General features: G+C 41.1%; 2 protein-coding genes and 1 long non-coding RNA gene across 3 annotated transcripts; 2 read left to right on the top strand and 1 right to left on the bottom strand.

Annotated features, from left to right (window-relative positions):
• The first annotated feature begins 2565 nt into the window (after positions 1 to 2565).
• LOC139188784 (uncharacterized) lies at positions 2566 to 3717 on the top strand. Its single transcript, XR_011572072.1, has 5 exons — positions 2566 to 2784; positions 2869 to 2966; positions 3050 to 3147; positions 3231 to 3328; positions 3504 to 3717. It is a non-coding gene; the product is annotated as an uncharacterized lncRNA (long non-coding RNA).
• Positions 3718 to 5873: 2156 nt separating this feature from the next.
• On the top strand, positions 5874 to 7012 carry LOC139188945 (uncharacterized). Its single transcript, XM_070807065.1, has 2 exons — positions 5874 to 6110; positions 6191 to 7012. The coding sequence occupies exons 1-2, from the start codon at positions 5883 to 5885 to the stop codon at positions 6842 to 6844; spliced, it is 882 nt and encodes a 293-aa protein (XP_070663166.1). The 5' UTR covers positions 5874 to 5882; the 3' UTR covers positions 6845 to 7012.
• Positions 7013 to 17087: 10075 nt separating this feature from the next.
• LOC114827239 (pathogen-related protein-like) lies at positions 17088 to 18753 on the bottom strand. Its single transcript, XM_029108893.2, has 4 exons — positions 18564 to 18753; positions 18208 to 18340; positions 17805 to 18106; positions 17088 to 17430 (listed from the first exon to the last, which is right to left on the bottom strand). Exons 1-4 carry the CDS (start codon positions 18699 to 18701, stop codon positions 17287 to 17289), a joined length of 717 nt encoding a protein of 238 aa, XP_028964726.1. The 5' UTR covers positions 18702 to 18753; the 3' UTR covers positions 17088 to 17286.
• Positions 18754 to 22262: the final 3509 nt, after the last annotated feature.

Below are 22262 nucleotides of genomic sequence, written 5' to 3'. Positions count from 1 at the left end.
GACCCTGATGATATGAGATACTCTTGTTCTTGGTGTGGCTTATTTGCTGAGGTATTATCGGGGGGAAATAAAGCTGAGTATTTCGAGAGGTTATGTTGAGGGTGCCTTTTCGAATGCGAGAAAGGGTTGAGCATTTTTGCAGGTTTGCCTGTCCGTTGAGGAGGGAGGTCAATGTATATAGGGATTTCCCAATAACAAGTAGTAATGCTATTCCTTTACCCTTCTTGGTCACAGCAATGTAGTGGGAGCTGCCAGCTTCACGTGTTTTAATTTTGTCAGAGCACTTTGAAAAAGTGGTATGTGGTATCCGGAAAGCTGATATTACGTGTGAAGATTACAGACAAGCTTTATCTAAGGAAATCTGGCTCTCGAAGTTCTGAGAGTTGTGCCTCTTCGGTTTTCGAACAAGCAATCCCGTCGAGGATCTGACTCTCGAGATTCGGAAAGCGGTGCTACTCCGGTTTTTGAGAAAGTAATTATGTTGGGAGTCTTTTCTCGAATGTGAGTAAAGGTTGGACGTTCTTGCCAACCTGTCTTGCCGCAAAACACGGAGGTCGACACACATAGGGACTTTCCAGTTGTCAAGCAGTGGTGCTGTTCCTTTACCCTTATGGGTAATAGTAGGGTAGCTGGAACTTCGAAATTCTCGTGCCTAAACTTTGTCAGAGATCTTTGACAAAGTTATATGTGGTACCCGAGGAGTTGATGGTGCATATGGAGAGCGGTGATTGAACAGTAAGATTCACGTGCTTTTCTACTTCACCAGAAATCTTCGACAGATTGCCCGTAATTTCCGCAAAGCTGATTGTGCATGTGACAGGTGCTGACGAGGCTGAAAAAGCAGGTGCTTCTTCGATTTCTGAGATCGGCCCTCGTGGTCTCTGAGCAGCCCAGCTTTTGAGAAAGCAAACGCCTCTTCGATTTCTGAGATCGGCCCTCGTGGTCTCTGAGCAGCCCAGCTTTTGAGAAAGCAAACGCCTCTTCGATTTCTGAAGCTCCGTCGAGTGCAGATTTTTATAGAGGCTGGCATTAAGTTCCACAGCACACCTGAATCTCTACCAGTAGAAGCTCATTTCTTGCACTTCTAAGATCTTGATTTGTCTGACCTCTTCCTTCTTCAACACATTTGAAAATGTCTGGACCCTCCGACCGTCGTTTTGACTTGAACCTTGGAGAAGAGACAGCCACGCCTTCTCCAGACAACATATGGCGCTCATCCTTCATATCCCCTATTGGTCCTCTTACCGTTGGGGATTCTGTGATGAAGAATGATATGACCGCTGCAGTGGTGGCCAGGAACCTTCTCACTCCCAAAGATAACAGACTACTTTCCAAACGGTCTGATGAGTTGGCTGTTAAGGACTCTCTGGCTCTTAGTGTTCAGTGTGCAGGTTCTGTGTCTAATATGGCCCAACGCCTATTTGCTAGAACCCGCCAAGTTGAATCATTGGCTGCTGAAGTGATGAGTCTCAAACAGGAGATTAGAGGGCTCAAGCATGAGAATAAGCAGTTGCACCGGCTCGCCCATGACTATGCTACAAACATGAAGAGGAAGCTTGACCAGATGAAGGAATCTGATGGTAAGGTTTTACTTGATCATCAGCGGTTTGTGGGTTTGTTCCAAAGGCATTTATTGCCTTCGTCCTCTAGGGCTGTACCTGGTAATGAAGCTTCAAATGATGAACCTCCAATGCCTCCTCCTTCTGGGGTTTTGTCAAGTACTGAGGCTCCGGATAACCACCCTCCGGTGCTTTCTCTTTCTGGGGCTCTACCGACTGCTGAGACTTCCCCTAAGCAACCTTTGTGAAGGCTCCCTTTTGTTTGTTTATTTTGACTCATGTATATGTACATATTTGTGGCTTATCGAAAATATTAATAAATAAGCTTTGCTTCATTTCAACATATTGTGTTAAATACACCAAAGCCTTCTTCATAAAGTTCTTTGAATTTTTGCTTTTGTTGAAACCTGTATTGTTGAAGCTTTGTGAGTGAAGCATGTAGTTTGAGGTAGTGTTCCCTTAATTTCCCGAGTGAGGAAAACTTCTCGGTTGGAGACTTGAAAAATCCAAATCACTGAGTGGTTGTGAGACTGCCGAGTATCAAGGTGCAGTAGCATATGGTGGGAGTCCCCCAAGTCTTCAGGCGAAGAGAGTTGCCGAATGAGGTGTCTAGCTAGTAGTCAATGTCATGAGTAGGAAAACTTCACTTGTTTCTTTTTGAAGTGGTAACCCAGGGCTCTTTCTTCATATATTGTTTTTTTTTGTTATGAAGATGTGTTAGGCCCAAAGAAGTGGAGGCCTAGGCCCTTTTTTTTTTTTTTTTTTTTTTTTTTTTTTGTCGACTGAGTGGGATGTGTTCAGCTGAATCCAAATAGGGGGATGTTTTCAGCCGAATCCAAGGAGGGGGGAAAGCATGACTCATCATCATTTGTCATGATGTTGTTCGTACACTTCATCATCATTTACTACTTTTCCTTTTCTTCTTTCATAATATGCCATCAATGTGTTTAATTTTCTTTTGCTTTGCCTTTCCTTTTTGGCTGGAAAGATTGCCATCTTTCCTCACAATCTGATTTACTGCAGTTTTGTTGAAGGAAATGTGGGTGTTGGAGCTAGGTAAACCAAGGAGGGTGTCTACGTAGAGGGAGTGGTAGCTCTTCAATATAACACCATTTTCTGTGGCGCAAATCGCAAAACCATCTTCATGAAAGTTGTTCCTTAGCTCGTGAACTACAACATATCTGAATTGGAGATCCATCGGAGCAGTACAACTCCAGAAATTCAGGTATGATGAGTGATTGTTCGTCATTTGTATATCAACGCGTCAGACCTGTTGTGAGCTTCAAAAACTCCATTTTCTCTTGCTCAGATCAACATACTTTCTTCATCGAAGTTGTTCCTTAACTTGTGAACTACAACATATCCAAATTTGAGGTCCCTCGGAGCAGTATAACTCCAGAAATCCAGGTATGATGAGTGACTGTTTATCATTTGTCTGTCAACCCGTCAGATTTGTTGTGAGCTTTGAAACTCTATTTTCTCTTGCTCAGATCAGCATGCTTGCTTCATTGAAGTTGTTCCTCAGCTTGTGAACTACAACATATCCAAATTTGAGATCCCTCGGAGCTGTATAACTCAAGAAATTCAGGTATGATGAATGACTGGTTATCATTTGTCTGTCAACCCGTCAGATTTGTTGTGAGCTTTGAAACTCTATTTTCTCTTGCTCAGATCAGCATGCTTTCTTCATTGAAGTTGTTCCTCAGCTTGTGAACTACAACATATCCAAATTTGAGATCCCTCGGAGCTGTATAACTCAAGAAATTCAGGTATGATGAATGACTGGTTATTATTTTTCTGTCAACCCGTCAGATTTGTTGTGAGCTTCGAAACTCCATTTTCTATTGTTCAGATCAGCATGCTTTCTTCATTGAAGTTGTTCCTCATCGTCTCTTTCATAACATATCAAAAATTCAGAATGAACTAATGGTTAAATATTTCCAGATCTTCGAAACATCACAGCAGCTTCGAAATCTGCAAGAATCCGACTGTCATGTTTGGAGCTTCAACACTTTAATTTCCGTCGCTCAAACAGAAATGGTTCCTTCTTGAAAGTTGTTCATATGCGCAAAAACTATAGGGTGTCCAAAATTCAGCTCCATTGGAGAAGAGCAGAGGTTGCAGAAATTTGATAGATGAAAGGAGGCGGAAGAGGGAGAGAGAGCAAAAGTCTCTTGGGTTGGATTTCTATTTTGGGGCAGATTCCAAGTTTTGTAGCACCTTCATTATTGATGAATTGCTTGTACTTTTGTCCATTATGAAACTTGGGACTTTGGCTTGTTGTTGGATCTATTATAATATGTTTGGGAACATATATAAGTGAATAAATAAGAATGAAAATTTTGGGCCCTTGTGGGTGTAAAACAAAAAATGTTTATGTTTACCCAAGTGTTTTTGTACAAGTTCAAGGGCATCTTGGGTTTTGTGAACAAAATTTGTTTATTTGGAGCAAGGTTTTGTGTTGAAGCTTTGTAGGTGAAGTTTTGGAGGTGAAGCTTTGATGGTGAAGCTTTGTAGATGAAGCTTTGTGGGTGAAGTTTTTTGGGTGAAGCTTTGTGGGTGAAGCTTTTTAGGTGAAGCTTTGTGGGTGAAGCTTTTTTAGGTGAAGCTTTTTGGAGGTGAAGTTTTTTTTGGGTGAAGCTTTTTTAGGTGAAGCTTTTTGGGTGAAACTTTTTGGGTGAAACTTTTTGGATGAAGCTTTTTGGGTGAAGTTTTGGAGGTGAAGCTTTTCGGGTGAAGTTTTGGAGGTGAAGCTTTTCGGGTGAAGCTTTTTGGATGAAGCTGTTTTTTTTTTTTTTTTTTTTTTTTTTTTTTTTTTTTTTTTTGCGCTTGACACGGTCTTCATTTGCTTGTTTTGTAGTGACTGTGGAAGACGGATTGCTTTCTGATTGAGAAGGGTTCCGGCATCGCTTTGCACCATCTTCATGTGGGTAATATAGGAACTTCCTTATGTTTTGATCATGCATGTAGTGATAGAATTTGTTACTTCTTATTGTAGATGTCAGAGCCTGGAAGTTCTAGTGATGAGGGTTCTTCTAGCTTTAGCTCTAAGTCTGAGTCTGCAATGTCGGAGTCTTCAGGGTCTTTGTTAGAGTCCTGTACTAGAGAAACATTGGATGATCTTCCCAACCGTCGAACTTTAGCTATTGCTAGTTCTTCCTCCATGGCGTTGGGTGAGGGGGTTGTTTTTGATGCCATACCCATAGTTCGCTCTGAGTTCACAGCAGACCATCTAAAGAATAACTTGTTAAATAATGAGAAGCAGGTTGAGGCGCTAAGGCAGTCATGTAATATCCCTCGTAGTGTAGGGATACGTTTGGTACATGATGAAGAATGGCCTTCTGAGCCTCCCCAGGGTCATGTTATGTTCTACACCCAGATATTACTGACTTTAGGGGTGAGACTACCTTTACATCCGTGGTTGCAAAAGATGTTATCTTTGATCGGATATGCACCTGGGCAACTCAATCCTGGTTTCTGGGATACTTTGATTGGATTTTATATCATTTGGATGGAGTGTGGGTTGTGTGAGCCTTCCTTCCATCAGTGGCGTTACTGTTACAAGATGTGCCCAGCAAAATCATGCACTGGTTATACCGAGTGTGCATGTCGGAGTGAGAGAGAGCGTATTGTGTATGGTAAGAAAAAGGCATACTACACATGGAAAAATCGTTGGTGCTTTCTGTATAATGATTGGGAGTATGATAAGGGTGTCACGCCTGAGTGACGTGTGCTTACTCACTTCCAGACTGTAGGTTGTAACGTATCAACCGTTCGTACTATTTGCTATTTGTTGTGGTCTTTTCTTGCTTCTAACACTTTGCTTCATGTAGTGACGCGGGGCACCATCCAACTGTTTAGGCAGGAGCTATCTGACATAGAGAAGGTGTTGAGGGTGCCCAAAGAGGATAGACACTTAAGCAAGCTACGACCCTTATTTCGTCGGTACGGTTTCCAACCCTTAGTTTCCGAGAGCCAGGGACGATCGAGTAAGTTGTATCCTTCATGTAAACTTAGCTCAATTCCTTACTTTATTTGGAAAGTTGTATTTCTTATTTTGATTTTCCTTATGCAGTGGAGAAGGTAAGCAAGAAAACAGGGACTAGCACCAATAAAAGGAAAGCACCAGTGTTAGTTCCTTCGGAAGATATCCTACCGCATAAGAAAATTCATAAGTTCCGAGGGGAAACATCCGTTAGACCTAAGTCCCAAGATGGGGTCCTTAAGGGGCCTGCCTTTGGGAAGACTGGAGTCGAGGCCGTTGAAAATGCTGCTGCCGTAGTTGTAGGAGAAGGGAGCCGATTGTTGCCTCCTCCTCTTACTATGGAGCACACTGTCCAGGAAAGTGATCCTGGTTCCCGCCATGAGGGGAAAGGCAAGGAAAGAGCTGGCAGTGTCCCGTGGAAGGACTTGAGGGTTGCCACGCGGCCAAAGGATTTTGGGGATATCAACAATTGCTTGGCAGGGCGTCGATTCGCCTTCGATGAGCTCGGAGAGCCCTTAGCTAAGGATGAATCGGATTGCGACCGGATGTTGAAGCTGTCTTCATATGTGAGTGTTACTTTGTCATTTCCTTACTTTTTCCTCTTTATTATCATTATTTAGGTAGTGATGATTGTCTTGCCATGCAGGTCATGGCCGAGTATCACGACAGACTGCAAGAGGTTGAGCGGTACAAGGCAAAACTGAAGGAGAATAAGCAGCTTGTGGACGAGGCCCGAAGGAATAAGGGACTTTTGACTCAGGCTCTCCAACTGAAGGACGAAACCATGGAGAGCTTGAAAAGGCGAAATGGTGAGAACCTAAGGCTTAAGAAATTGTTTGAGGCAACTAAAAAACAATTGGAGGTGGCTACCTTGGAGGTATCCAAGGTTAGGGGAGAATTGGATGGTGCCTTAGTTGAGATTTCTGAACTGGAGAAGAGCATTCCAACTGAAAGGGAGGCTGCTGTGCAAGAATACTTAAGTTCTTCGACCTTTCATCTTGCTATTAAACCCTACTGTGCTCAAGAAGCTTGCTTTGAAAAAAGGAAATGGATGGCCGTCCTTGATCGTTATGATGATGGGAGCATTCTTCGAAAATACCACGAAGATATAGATGAGCATCATCGAAAGGGCGAGACATTTGTCCTTGCTGTTGATCCTAGCAGCGAAGATGAGTCTGATAATGAAGGTAGTGCTGATGCACAGACTCAGCATGGTGAAGAGGATCTTGGGGATGCAGAGGATGATGGTAGGACGCGGAGTGATACTGCCAGGGGTTCGGCTTCAGATGAGAATGAATAGCAGTGTCCTTACTATCTGCATGTATTCTGGATGTAGTAGTCTGATGTGTGTATAACATGTGCCCATGTTATAAGCTTGAGAGTTTTGGATTTGAGGTGTTTATGAGTGTTTGCACTATTATTAATGCATGTTTGGCTATGTATGAATAAATCTATTGTTTGGATATAAGCCATTGTTTGGTTGTTCCTTTCTTTGTATAGTCATGTCGACACATACTTAGATTTTGTTTCGTGTTGGATATATCTGCTTTGAGGTTTCAACACTTGAGTGTTCCATTGCTAGGAATGTAAAAGAGTGAGGGCTGAGTTGGCTAAATTACCTCTTTATTGAATTCATTGCCAAATGGCCTTCATTACATAGGATGCCGAACGGCTATAGCTCAACACTTGTACATCGTGAGTCTATTTGTAGTAGTACTTCAAGTGATCAGCGTTCCATGGATGGCCAAGGGTCTTGCCATCGGAGCTTCTAAGTGTGTAAGAGCCAGGGCGACTGATGCCAATGACTTCATACGGTCCATCCCAATTTGGACTAAGTGTGCCTTCACTCGGGACTCTGTCGCAGAGTAATCTTTTCTTTAAGACCCAGTCTCCTATTTTGAAAGAACGAGGCTTGACCCTAGAGTCATAATAGTTGGAGATGCGCTGCTTGTAGGCGACATTCCTCAAGTGAGCTTGGTTTCTGTGTTCCTCGACTAAATCCAAGTTGAGGGTGAGTTGTTTGTCATTTTCACTTTGAATGTAATTCTGGACTCGGAATGTTGCTTGCTCGAGCTCAACAGGGACAACCGCCTCTGTGCCAAAGGCAAGTGAGAATGGAGTTTCTCCTGTTGAAGTCCGATATGAAGTGCGATATGACCAAAGAACTTGGGGTACAAATTCTGGCCAACAGCCTTTAGCTTTGTCCAAGCTGGTTTTCAAAGTGCGCTTGATTATTTTGTTGATGGCCTCAACTTGTCCATTAGACTGGGGATGAGCTGGAGAGGCAAAGCATAAGTTGATGTTGAACTTAGAGCAGAACAATCTGAACTTCTTGTTGTCAAACTGTCGCCCATTGTCAGTGACTATCGCATTGGGAATGCCGAATCTACAAAGGATGTTCTTCCACACGAAGTCTTCTATCTTTGCCTCAGTAATGGTTGCCAAGGGTTCTACTTCGGCCCACTTTGTGAAGTAGTCCACTGCAACGACTGCGTAACAGACTTTGCCCTTCCCTGCCGGCATTGGGCCGATCAAATCAAGTCCCCACTGGGCCAAGGGCCAAGGGCTGATCATATGAGTAAGAGGCTCTGGAGGGGAATGAGGAATAGTCGCATATCGTTGACATTTGTCACATGAGCGGGATACTTTGATGGCATCCTGGTGGAGTGTTGGCCAGTAATATCCTTGGCGAAAAGTCTTGTGTGCTAGGGACCGAGATCCAGCATGATCTCCACAGACTCCCTCATGTATTTCCCGAAGGACGATTTCCGCCTCGGCAGGCGTAAGACACCTTAAGTATGGCAGGCTAAAACCTCGCTTATAGAGTTGATCATTAATGATCAGGTAGCGGGTAGACTTGTATCGAATTTGCTTAGCCTGGACTTTATCATTTGGGAGGGTGCCATGAGCAAGGAAATTATAGATCGGGGTGATCCAACTATCCCCCTGTTGTAAGTTGCATACTTCTGCGGCCATGGTGCTTGGTGTTGCCAACAGTTCGACATGAATTTTTCTTCCAATCTTGTCTTCCACAGCTGAGGCGAGGCGAGCCAGGGCGTCTGCATGACTGTTTGCCGCTCGAGGGACTTGGGTGATCTGGTAGTGGAAGTGCTTGAGCAAAAGTTGTGTTTGCGCAAGATATGCTGCCATGGAGCTGTCCTTAGCATCAAAGTTGTTGGTAACCTGGTTGACCACTAATTGGGAGTCACTGAAAATATCAATTTGTTTAACCCCGAGGTGTTTGGCCAAACGTAATCCTGCTAGAAGGGCTTCATACTCGGCCTCATTGTTTGATGCCTTGAATTTGAACCGAAGAGCATACTCCATTGCTACTTTGTCGGGCGTAGTCAAGACTAGTCCTGCTCCACAGCCCTGTTGGTTGGATGAGCCATCAACATACAGACTCCATACTGAGGTCGTTGATTCTACTTTCTGAGCTTCCGATGGTAATGAAGCTACTGCTTCAGGTGTAGAAGCAATGTCAACAGGATATGTGAAGTCGGCGATGAAATCTGCTACTGCTTGGCCTTTTTCGGCTGGTTTTGGTTGGTAGGAGATGTCAAACTCACCCAATGCTATCGCCCATTTGATCATTCGTCCAGACGTGTCAGGACTCTGGAGTATCTATCGAATAGGGTGATTGGTAAGCACGATGATGGCGTGTGCTTGGAAATAAGGGCGAAGTTTCCGAGCAGACATGACCAATGCTAGAGCTAATTTCTCAATGTTGGAGTATCGTGTCTCCGCATCTTGTAGGGCCTTGCTAGCGTAGTAGACGGGCCGTTCGACACCACTGTCCATTCGAATAAGAACAGAACTGACTGCTGAAGCCGAAACCGATAGATAGATGATGAGAGTGTCACCAACTTCTGGTTTGGAGAGCAGAGGGGCTTTACTCATGTACTCTTTGAGGTTCCTGAATGCCTTGGCACATTCCTCCGTCCATGTAATGTACTTCTTATTTCCCTTGAGTGCTTTGAAGAAAGGAGCACATATGTCTGTGGCCTTAGAGATGAATCTGGTTAAGGCTGCCACCTTGCCAGTAAGGCTTTGGATGTCTTTTGAAGTTATTGGCTCTCTCATGTCGAGGATTGCTTTGATCTTTTCAGGGTTAGCTTCAATGCCTCGTTGGCTAATCATGAAGCCTAAGAATTTGCCAGAGCCCACGCCGAAGGCACATTTGTTGGGGTTCAACCTCATTCGATACCTCTTTAGAATGGTGAAAATTTCAGATAGGTTGGTGATGTGTTGGTCAGCATGTTTGCTTTTGACTAGCATATCATCAACGTAAACTTCCATGTTCTTCCCAATTTGTTCGGCGAACATTGAATTGACCAGTCTCTGATAAGTTGCTCCTGCATTCTTTAGGCCGAAAGGCATGACTTTATAGCAATATAGTCCCCTGTCAGTAGTGAAGGCCGTGTGTTCTTGGTCTGAGGGGTTCATGAGGATTTGGTTGTATCCTGAATAAGCGTCCATAAAGCTCAAGAGCTCACACCCTGCCGTAGAGTCTATAAGCCTGTCAATAAGAGGAAGAGGGAAACTATCTTTCGGACACCCTTTGTTTAGGTCGGTGTAGTCAACACACATCCTCCACAAGACCTTTTGAAGCGAAAGACTTTCTTTGGTCGGATTTTTCCTAACAAGGACCACATTTGCTACCCATGTCGGGTAATTGACTTCGCGGACAAAGCCTATGCCTTTGAGTTTTTCAACTTCTGCTTTCATTGCCTCGTATCGTTCAGCGTCATAAGATCTTCGCTTCTGTCTCACCGGCTTGATCTTGGGGTCAATACTCAAACGATGACAGATGACATCGGGAGAGATGCCTGGCATGTCCTCGTATGACCAGGCGAAGACTTTAGTGTTCTCTTTCAAAAAAGATATCAATGCTAACCGAAGGGGTGGTGACAATGTGGTGCCAATATTCACCATGCGGTCTGGATGATCTCTTGAGATAGGTACCTTCTCCAACTCTTCTGCAGGTTGGGCTTGCTGGGTGAAAGAGTCATCTCGAGGATCATCGGGTTGATTGTTGCTATCAGGAAGATCCAAGTTCGCTTCATCTAGGCTGGTCTTTGTGACTTGGTCATGTACAGACAGGGTTTCCTTGGGTCCGGGCAAGTGTTGTTGCTTAACTGAAGTGTTGTAACATGATCGTGCACTAAGCTGATCTCCTCTGATGTAGCCGTTGCCATGGGGGGTTGGAAATTTCATCAACAGCATATGCGTGGATACCATAGCCTTGAGATCATTGATGCCTGTGCGCCCAAAGATGACATTGTATGCCGTTGGGCAGTCAACCACTAGGAAGTTAGTGGTAATGGTAGCCGTGTAAGGGCCTGTACCAATAGTAAAGGGTAAATGTATGCTCCCTAAGGGTTGCACGATATCACCGGAGAAGCTTATCAGAGGAGAAATCGAGCGATCGAGCAAGTGTTCAGCTACACTGAGTGCCCTGAAAGCTTCGGCAAACATGATATTGACCGAAGCCCCTGTGTCTACGAGGATTCGTCGAACATCAAAGTTGGCTATGTGAGCCTCCACGATCAATGGGTCGTTATGAGGGTAGATGATGCATCTTTGTTCCTCAGGGTAGAAACATATCGGATCCCAGTTAGGCTTTTGATACTTCCCTCCCCTGATGTCTTCCACGTGAAACACTCGGTGACCAGGCCTCAGAATTCGTTCACTGTTTTTCATGGCCCTATTGGAAGATTCAGATATGGGTGTGCCGCCGCTTATGGAATATATGACATTCACCTGTCGTTGGTTACGGTTATCTCTTTGAGGGTGAAGAAGGAATTGATCAATTTTTCCTTCTCGTGCCAAAGCTTCAATACGATCACGGAGGATGATACATTTCTCGCTATCATGGCCGTTATGCTCATGGTAGCAACAAAACATGCCCGCGTTATTCGGGGGCGTGTAATCTGGGTGTCTCGGCTTTGGCTTTGGTATCAGGTGAGCTATGCTGGGGTAAATGGCCGCGCATGTGGCATTCAAGGGCGTGTATGTCTCATACCTTGGGGTAGGGGGTATCTTGACGCGGGTTTGACCCACTGCATTGACTGCCTGGGGGCGAGCGTTATTGTGGCGATACCCTTGGTTATCGGGATAATGTCCCTTACTCTTTTTACTGGAAGGAGAGTGGTGAGGATGGAAATCCTTCCTCTTGCCTTGAAATTGATATGTCTGTTGATTCGGTGAAGCATTATGCAAGGCATGGGGAGGTGCCACTGCTGTTTGGAAAGTCGAGGTCTTCTCATTTAGGTGAGTCTGGCTTCCACCTCCTACTTGTTGATAAAGGATGGTTGTAGGGGGTTTCTCCTGATATGTCTTTGCCTCGGCGGAGGCATGGTTATAAGCCTGCGCCATCACCTCAGAGTAAGTCTTCCAAGTATTGGCATTGATCATGTATTTAAAGAAACAATCACGTAGGCCTGCCGTGAAGGCTTTGAGGGCAGTCTTGTCGTCTGCCTCGGCACACCGGGAGTATTCATGGCTGAAGCGGCCAGCATACATACGTAATGACTCGTCTGGCTTCTGGCGGATAGTGTACAAGTCATTTGCAGAGTGCAAGCGATCGGTTTGGAAAATGTGTTGGGAAACAAATAGTTTCCTCAATTCCTCAAATGAGTCTACCGTCTCAGGTGTAAGACGACAATACCAATTTAGAGCTCCACCAGAGAGGGTGGAGGGGAAGAGAAGACATCGCTCTTCGTCGGTGTGCATCCGGTATGCCATGGTGGACTTAAAGAGGTTAAGGTGCTCAATCGGGTCCTCTTTTCCAGTATAAAGTTGCAAGCCAAGCTTTTGCTTTGTCTTTGCTTGAAGGGGGGTGTTGAGGATCCTCCTTGTAAGAGGGCCAGGCCTGGGTTGGTTCCAGTCAGGTATTTCAGCCTGACGTTCAGCCTTCAACTTGTTTACTTCCTCAAGAAGTTGTAGGACAAGAGGGTCCTGAGCGGAGTTATGTGTCACTGGAGCTTTCTTTCGTAAATCTCCATCTCCTATTGGAATTAGGAAGGTTTGATCAAGGGCATGTGATTTTTCCCTGGACTCGCTGTACTGGCTTCCAGGGTATGTCTGTCGGAACACCTCTGAGTCCCCTGTACCCTCATGTCTCTCTAGGACTTGTTGCCCCTTCCCCAAATTGGTGGCCGGCTTGGGCCGTGGCAGGGGACCGAGTCTCTCAGAAATCCTTGGGTCATTAATCTTTGAGCTTATATGGATGGAATTCTCTCGACGTTGCTTCAGGAAATCCCGACAATCGCGAAAGACGGCTTTCGATCCTTCTGCCCCTTCAGCAAAGAGGTGTCTCCCTCCACTTCTCATGGTTCGGGTCGAAGCAACTGGGTTAAGAGAAGCCTCATGTTGATTATCAAGTCGAGGGGTAATCTGTTCCCTATCAGGGATATCTATGTCGAATGCATGTGACCCTCCATGTTGGAGGGCACCCAGTTGATGGTTGACTTCCACGGGGGCAACAAGCTCGCGTGTCTGAGCTTGCCTAGCTTCGTGGAGTGTCTCGAAGAGCTTCTCATATTGCTCCTGGAGGACCTCATTCCTCATTGCTATCTTGTTGTTATGAGCTTCCAATTCATCGACTTTAGCTTGAAGAAGAACTCGTTTTCCTTCCTTCTTTCGTTGTTTCGCACTATGTGCAAGGGGGGTGTCATTCTGTGTGCTGTGGCTTCCTTCGCTTCCCATGCTGGAGAGGGATGCCTGATCAAAAGAAAGTGTACAAATGATAGAAACCAGCTTGACACAGCTGAAGAGAGTAGGAATAAGTGTCGTTTCCCACAGACGGCGCCAAATGTTGATGCACAAAATCAGCGAAGACTTTGGTACAACAGAAAGTGTCAGGTTTTATGACCTTCGCTTGGTTGCTTCGGTCACTAGTGAGGATAAGTACGTAAATGAATAGAGACAGAGAAGCAAACACAGGATGTACGTGGTTCACCCAGATTGGCTACGTCCACGGAGTAGAGGAGTTCTTATTAGTAGTGAAGGGCTTACACAAGTACAAAGGATCAAGCTCTCAATTTAGTGAGTTCTTGTGAATGATTTAACACAAATGGCATTAGGCCATATTGTGGGGGAATGACCCCTATTTATAGAAAAACTTGTAGCTTTGTCACATTGACATGTGTCATGTTGTGATTGGTTCTTGATGTCGACACGTGCTGCGCTCTGATTGGCTTCTAATCTTGACACGTGTCGAGTAGTGATTGGCCTCCTGGTCGGAGGGGAACTCTTCTGGGTCCTTGACAGTATAGCGTTGGCCGGTGCTCGGTAGTTTCGGGATTGGTCAAGTATGGTACAAACACGTACAAAATATTTTTTTTATATCCGGCATTACACGCCCCTTAAGATGTTTTGAATGTGTTTAAAAATAGAGAAACTAATATTTAATAAACAACTGATTGAATCACATTATTGCTAGCTCATTGTGAGGCTAAGCCCACCCCTCCCCCTTAGTGTAGATAATATCGTTTATTAAAAAAAATAATCATTTGACAACTTATTTAATCACATTATTATTCGCTTGTGAATGACTTTTTTTATAATTGGTTTTACACGTCTCTTAAGATGTTTTGAACATATTTAAAAATAGAGAAATTGAATCACATTATTGCTAGTCCTATTGTGAGACACTAATTATTATTAAAAAAAAATGTACCAAAAAATTAATTATTAAAAAACACTATTAAAATGATAAAAATGCCCCTGCCTTATTTGATGCATTATTTTGGGATGCCTTTGAAGTTTTTTATGTGACAGCCCGTCCCGGATATGTTTATTATTTTATCCCCGACGGCGAGAAGTTACTAAATTACCCTTGGATGTTAAAGTGTGTTGTGTGTATTATGTACTTAAATTGGTCAATTCTAATATTTCCTAAGTTTTTGGAAGAAGACTTAGGCTTGTTACCTTTGTTTTGTTGGTTGGTAACCAACTAGGACCACACATACACATACCTATCCCTTTCCCGTGTACACTTTCTCTCCTCCCTCTCTCGGATTTTTACCATTTATGTACAATCTGTACGGACAACCTTCAAACCTTCACTTCTGGTCATGGATCGAAGCTGGGGAAGTGATCTTTGTGTTCCTTACAAGTCTAGGCGCTTATCCATACCATTTCTGGTAAGTGAAACCCTCGAAAACCTGAGAACTCAGAATCTCAATTTTGATGCACTGTTCTTGTGGTCGTAATTATGGATGTTTCAGGAGATTTGAAGCTTGTAGGAAGCTTTAAAACATCCCTACGAAGCTCAGAGAAGAAAAACCAAGTAAATTGGACGTTGGGAACTTGAGATTGGCGAGTTTTAAGTTTGGCCGGATTATCGTGGATTTTTCCGGCGAGATCCGGTGAGTTTTAGGTCCTAAAACTGGTAAGGATTTGTTCTACTTGTCTTAAGCTTCATTTTGGTATATAATTCGTGAAATTTGGATGAAAAATAAAGAAGTTATAAGGTTTTAAAGTTTTTCCAGTTTCCGGTGACGGCGACGGTTGCCGGAGTTCGAAGGTAGGAGACGACATAATATTCCGTCAATTTTGACGGAATATTACTAACGGCGTTGGTTAGTTTTAACTGCATATGCCATTATTTAACGGAATATTCCCTAACGCCGTTAGGGTTACCGTCAGTGTGCCTGGCACGTGCCCGTGCGTGGGTGGCGCATCTGGCCTTGCCTTGGCTGGCGCGTGGGTGGTCGGAAAATTTTTCTAAAAATATGGGGATGTTCGTGAGGTTGTGTAGATCACGTTGGTATATTCAAACATCCCATTTGAGCAATGTATGAGAAGTTATTAGCTAGTATTGGTTATGTGCTTTAAAATAACGTTTTTACAGTTGTTTCGCATATAGGGGAGACTAATCCCGAGGACGAGTACAGTCAAGGGCAACTCGGGGGCTACGACCCTTCGACATACCAGTGAGTGGGCTTTTGGTTTTCAATATATATTTATATACTTGATATTTTCCTAGAAAATGCGTTTAAATAAAAGTATGCTTTCAAATGCCTTGCATATAAATTTATATTCAGCATATGAATTAGTATATGATGCATAATATGAATTGGTGTTGTGGATGCTCAGGTAAGTACCAGGTGAGTATTATTCTGTTATATGAGATATTGATAATGTGAGACGTGATTGAGAGCGCATAAACCTGCACCCCAGGTGATTGTGATTCAGCCAGAGATATAGCACATGCTTGTATATAATGTCATCTCCCGCATCATATGCTCACATTGGATCCAATTTAGGTGCACAGTCTTGTCGTACAAACCATCATAGGTGGTTCCGACTCGTAGGTGACTAGCGATTTATCGCACAGCTATCATGAGAGCGTAGCACTGAGCATAACCATATTACACCCAGTCTTGTCGTACAGACCTTTACAGTGGTTCCGACTCATGTACAGTGTAGTGCCGTATAGGTCACTTGCGGTGACTCCGGCTAGATTGACTAATGAGCTATGAATTCAGCTGTACAGACCTTTGCAGGGGATCTGACTAATATGTTATCTGCATGAAATTATCTTCACCTGAGTTACTCATTCTGTTATATATTTGGCATGGCATACTTATGTTTATGATTATGTGAAGCATGATTTGAATATATATACTTATATTCTATTTCTGGGAAAATTATATATGTTTTACGACGAGAGGTTAGAGCTTTTGAAAGTTAAATGTGTTCTCAAAACCTTTATTTTTGCCCACTCATGTTTTCTGTTTTGCGCCCCTCCAGGTTTTAGGTAAGCTTGCTCATTGGTGGCTCACGAGGATTAGTGGAGGTTCTAACAGACTATCAAATGTAGGGCATCTTTGGGTGTCGTTTAATTAGTACTTGCAATCTGGACTGAACTTAGGCTACTCTCGCTCTGATTGTGTATTTACACATATTCTAGCACTGGTCTAACTAGTACTCTTATGAGTTGGTTTTCATTTATTCGTATTCACTATTATCATTTTGCTTCTGCACTCTGCACATGGCTACGTCACCCTCACGTGACGGCCAGCATGCCCTGATTCGGGTCGGGGTGTGTCATTTTGTCTTGGGGGCATTTTTGTCCAAATATTTTTGTTGAAGCTTGGTGACACCAAAATCATTGTTCACCTTTTGTATTGGCTTTATATATAAGAGAGGCTAAGCCCACCCCTTTCACCCTTAGTGTAAATAATATCGTTTGTTAAAAAAAAACGATCACATTATTATTCGTTTGTGAAAGACATTTTTTTATAACCGACATTACACTCTCTTAAGATGTTTTGAACGTGTTTAAAAACAAAGAAATTGAATCACATTATTGCTAGTATATTATGAGGCACTAATTATAAAAAAAAAAAAAACAATACCAAAAATTTAATTATTAGAAAAAAAACACTGTTAAAATGATGAAAATGCCCCTGCCTTATTTGATGCATTATTTTGGGATGCCCTTGAAATTTTTTATCTTAGGGGCATTTTTGTCCAAATATTTTTATTGAAACTTGGTGACAACAAAATCACTGTTCCCATTTTGTATTGACTTTATATATAAGAAGATATATCCTCTTTATTTTTCATTGAAATATTGCACCAGTACCTTACAGATAAGCATAAATATTTCCATATAAAAACAGCTTAATAAATGTTCCTTAACATATATAGCTAGCTTTGTGTGCCTAATGGGCATAAATTATTGATTTGCTAGCAATACCATTATGTTTCATAGAAGAGTAACTAAAACTACCCTGTGCTCCTCAGGACTGGGCAGCTTGAAGCTGTCTCTTCGGAAGAATTACCCAGTTCCGCACCCTTCAGAAGACCTCCAAGTAACTGTCCAGGGTCAAAGAAGAACTCCATCTTAACAAGTTTCTTGTGTTCGTCCACCTGTTTGTTTGGTAAGTTAGGAGAAACAATTAATTAAAATGGAGACGATAACTTTTTTTACGAGGACTAGTTTAATAACCACATCACCTATCAACTCATGTTATAGCATACGTGTTTATTAATATGATATCCTTTTGTTAAAAAAAAAGGATATCCTAAAGTATAAAGTCACCAATTATTCATGTTATAATCCAAATTAAATTAATAACACCATTTAATTATGTAATGATCATGGGTCGTGTTATAATTTCGGATGCATGAGAGGCTCATTAAACTACCTAGTTAGCAGATTCAGAGTTCAAAACTCTCCTTCGTAACCAAAGGAAAAAAAATGAGAGCTTCATTTGATTGGCCAAGTAGGGTTAGAGAAGTACCGTAAAAATGGCCATTCCAAAGAACTCAACCATTTCTCCAGAGGGAGCATGGCCCTTGAAGGGGCCCTCCATGTAACCCCAGTGCCTGAATTTGTAGACAATCTCTGGTGGCCCAGAATAAACTTGGAGGACCTCCAACGCAAATCCACGAGGGAATGTTGTGGTGAAAGCCTTGTGCGATGATTCTGCTGTTTCCTCAACTGGATTATATCCCCTGAGTTTCTCGGGCAGTGAGGTCTGCAGAAAATAGTTATATCCTCCCCCAAGTTTCCCTACTTCTTCAATATTTATGCCTTTCCTTCCTGATCAAAGTATTAGTAATTAATTAGTATACATGGAAAACATCAAGTATCTAATTAATGAGTTTTGGATTGCAGCAGCTAGCTATTAGTTTGTTAATTACCATTTAAGCTGACAGTGTATTTGTTGGGATCAAGTGTTTTGAAATCATCAGGGTTGGACTTGTGGAAAAGCTCCATCTCCCATGTCTTTACAAGGTTCTGCACCTCTTCTTCCAGTGACCCGGGTGGCCATATCTGAGTTTGACGCAGATTTTAATTGATCCATCAAAGAAAATGAAACTCTCTTGTACAAAAATAAAAAGGGAAGGTGATGCCTATCAATCACACGCAACAAAATTAGTAGATTGTTAAGCAGTCACGCGCGCGCGCGCGCACACATATATACATATACATATACATATATATATATATATATATGTAGAGAGAGAGAGAGAGAGAGAGAGAGAGAGAGAGAGACATTTGTTCTGCCTTCCTCAAAGAGCTTGTTGGCAACATCATAGTTAGGAGTGGCACCAAAATTCCATTTGGTGTTCTTTTCTCCTTCTCCAGTCAAATAGGAACGGTACTTGTCTCCCTCAACACCTAAAGATGCCATCCTCAATATAGGGTAGAAGCAAAGATTATTACTGGATAAAATGTTTTGCAATTTCTTTTGACTGGGCTCTCAGTTATATAGGCAACAAATGGTGATATAAATTATAATATAGTTAGAAAATAAAATAAAATAAAAATTTTATGATCAGACAAAGGATTTTTTTTTTTTTTTTTGATGGGAGGTTATATCTATGTTTTAATTTCGGTAATGTTAGAGAGACTAAATTGTAGACAAAATTTTGGAAACTAAAAGACATGGAAGTTGGTGAATGAATTATCACTTAAGCACGTGCTCATTTCTTATTGGTGACACATTATTTAGTTTGTAAATTTTGTCTCCAAATTTAGTTTCCCTAACATTACTCTTTAATTTTTTAGACACTTCTTCTTTATGCTTACGTTTGAGTAAAATAAAAACATTTTCAAACTATAGAGTTTTTATGCAAAAGGATCTCCATTTTTTTATAAACTTAGGACTAGTTGTGGGGATCTCCATTTTTTTTGGTAAAATTGGGCCTAATTGTGGGGCCTATTATACTTCGAGTTTCAACGATTCGAACCGTCTATTTTTTAAGTCTTTATTCGTTCATAGATTACTCAGGTACTACATAACTACATTATGGATTCAGGTACTACATAACTACATTAATTGGTACCTCATACATTAATATTATCAGTATTATCCCATAAATTCAGGTACCAAATAACTACATAATTACATCATGGATTCAGGTACTACATAACTACATAATATGTAGTTACGTACTACCAATTAATCGAACTATATGGCGTCTCTCAGTATATTTATGTCGTGCGCTTACACATGATCAAGAAAATAATGTGCTTACTTGTGTAATTCTTCTAAATGTCAACTTTATTTCTTGGAGTTTACAGCGTCTCATTATTCCTAGAAAAGTTTAATAGTTTGTTGGAAAATAGAGAGGTGTGTAATAGTGTCTTTTCAAAAATCAAACTGCCAACATTCTAGCTGTCGTATTACATATTAAGAAAAAATGGAATGGTCCGAATGGATAAGTTTTCTTCAAAAGTAATTCATCTACTATCCTCTTCTTATGGTCATAATTTGAAAATTTCTTCATTCAATGTACATTTAATTTAGTAGGTTAATACATTTATTTTCAAAGAGACTAGTTGGAGGCAAAGGTTGATATTTGTGTTTACAGATTGGACAAGGGACAACCATTTTTTTTATGTCATTTGTACACGAAACTTAGTCGCCACACAGGAGGGATCCTTCTTTCGCCGTCAAAGGGCTACGGATGCCAGTTATATTTTGTAGTCCAAGGGCCGAAACTCGTATATACGAAAAATGAACGGTTGAAATTAAAGCACACCTTCAATTTTGTAGACGCTAATTTTAAACTAGGTGTAATTGATCGAATGGACCCTAAACTCACAACCAGTTAGCTCTTATATACACGAGAGTACCGCAATTTTTGAAATGAACGGACAAAATAGGACCAACAATGGCTCTTCTAAGCCAAGATATTTATCAAAATATTCGGGTAATTACAAAGAAAATCTTAGTATTTATATGTGTATGTATATATTATATATCGATGTATGAACAATTTATACACCATATAGAATTATGTTTATATTGAAAAACTTAAATAGTTAAATACGCGCGCGCGCGCACACATGCATTGCAAGAAAACATGATATTGTTTCTTCTAGGACCTTCATGTAGGAATACATAATTATATATACAAAGATGCTCCGCATGCTGAAGCGTCTCCAGAAAGCTTTCTTAACCATTAGCAACGAAAAACGAATCAGATCCTTTGACATATTCAAATATGGTTGAGATGTTGTAGTGGAGCCTTTGTTTGGCTCAACAGGTAATTTAATTACTGTGTTTGCCCTTGACTTATGTATTTTTAAATCTAATAGTTCTTGTCAAGATTAAAAAAATAATTTGTATTTAACAATAAAGCTAAATGTTACCCAAATTTTTTAGATTATTACATATCAAATGCCTGTGTGAAAAGAATCATTTTGAAATCCATTTTTGTTCTTTATTTCCTTATTGTCCGAGTCTCCATCAATTATAATAATCTAAACAAATAATATTTTTTATCTTATAATGTCATATATGTCACATCCCAGAGCACTTCCAGAATTGGTGATCCACTGGAAAGTTGCTCGTGAGTTTCCAAAAACAAAACCATGAGGGAATGGTAAGTCCAAAGCGGACAATATCGTGCTACGGTGGTAGAGCGGGCCCAGGATGTGGTGGACCCGAGCCGGGATGTGACAATATATATATAAAGGGGTGTGATATCCACACACCCCATTTTACTTCTCACACACCTTTTTAATTTTCAGCCGTCGAATCGGATGAATTGAAGAAGATCAACAAACAAAAATTATTAAGGATGTGTGAGAAGTAAAATAGGGTATGTGCATAGCACACCCCATATATAAATTCCCGTATTTGAAATTATCAAATCCAAATGGCCCCTTATGTATTATCAAATCTAATAGTTCTTGTCAAGATTTTAGAGATGTGACAAATGACTCACTAATAATCAATATCGATGTTGTCCTCAACTTAAATACATGTATGATTTAGTAAGTATGAAGATTTATCACACAAAACCTTGAAACATTTAAAAGTAGAACTACTTAATATAAGTTGTATTTAAGTTGGTTAGATTTTGATGCATGAGAATTTACATTCTTTAACAGTACCTAGCTTAAGTTTGTCTCTACTTTACAACTAGTCATTATTTTTCTAGTGTCAGATAAATCAAAAATCAGCTTTGTTTAACACAAATATCGATTAGGTTTTTTTTTTCATAAATAAAATTTGTTTGGTAACTGTTTTTCATTTTCAAATAAAATAAGAGTCAAAAAAAGAAAATCATGTCAAATCAACATCAACGAAATTTGAACTTAAGACCATTCATCTACAAATAAAAAAATTATCAATTAGTATTAAATGTCGAGTTGTGTAATTATTCAATTATTTATAATTCACTAAACGGCCCCAGAGATTAGACGTTACTTATGCATCAAAGTTGTCTTTCATTGCTAATGATAACAACCTTATAGTACTTAAACAATTGTTTAGGTGTATAATTGGCACGAATTCTTGGATTATCAACTACTTCTTGCACAAGATGCTTCATTTTCGTTATAAACAAATCGGTTTGTTCTACATTCAGATCCCTAGATTTTACCGTGGCCTTGTTCCAAAATTTAGTGAGAGATCCCGGGGTAGAATAGGGAAATTTGGAAAAAATAACCAAAATTTTAAACACAAATAGAATTATACGAGTATTTATCAAATATAGCCAAATATTAGCCCTTAATTTCAAAAATGTCAGTTTTTATAAAATCTCTCAAATATATCCAAAATATCACTTAAACAGACATAAATACCCTTAAGCTTTAAACCTAATAAATTAAAGAACTAAATGGTTCTAGCAATGTCAATCTCCCATTGACAAATTAAACCTAATTTTTCTAATATGCTTTTTGCACTTTCAAGGAACACAACCGCCTCTCGATTCACTAGTGGTCAACGATAACCTTC

This window comes from Malus domestica, chromosome 10 (genome assembly GCF_042453785.1).
Source record: "Malus domestica chromosome 10, GDT2T_hap1".
Lineage (NCBI taxonomy): Eukaryota > Viridiplantae > Streptophyta > Magnoliopsida > Rosales > Rosaceae > Malus > Malus domestica.
The sequence above is the reverse complement of the archived record's forward strand: the minus strand, read 5'-3'. Positions and strand labels throughout refer to the sequence as shown.

Coding starts and splice junctions, on each gene's coding strand:
- LOC114827239 (XM_029108893.2), bottom strand. CDS start 18,701: ATGGCATCTTTAGGTGTTGAGGGAGACAAGTACCGTTCCTATTTGACT. Junction 18,341..18,563: donor TTGAGGAAGGCAGAACAAAT/GTCTCTCTCTCT, acceptor CGTCAAACTCAG/ATATGGCCACCCGGGTCACT. Junction 18,107..18,207: donor ATACACTGTCAGCTTAAATG/GTAATTAACAAA, acceptor TACTTTGATCAG/GAAGGAAAGGCATAAATATT.
- LOC139188945 (XM_070807065.1), top strand. CDS start 5,883: ATGGAGCACACTGTCCAGGAAAGTGATCCTGGTTCCCGCCATGAGGGG. Junction 6,111..6,190: donor TGTTGAAGCTGTCTTCATAT/GTGAGTGTTACT, acceptor CTTGCCATGCAG/GTCATGGCCGAGTATCACGA.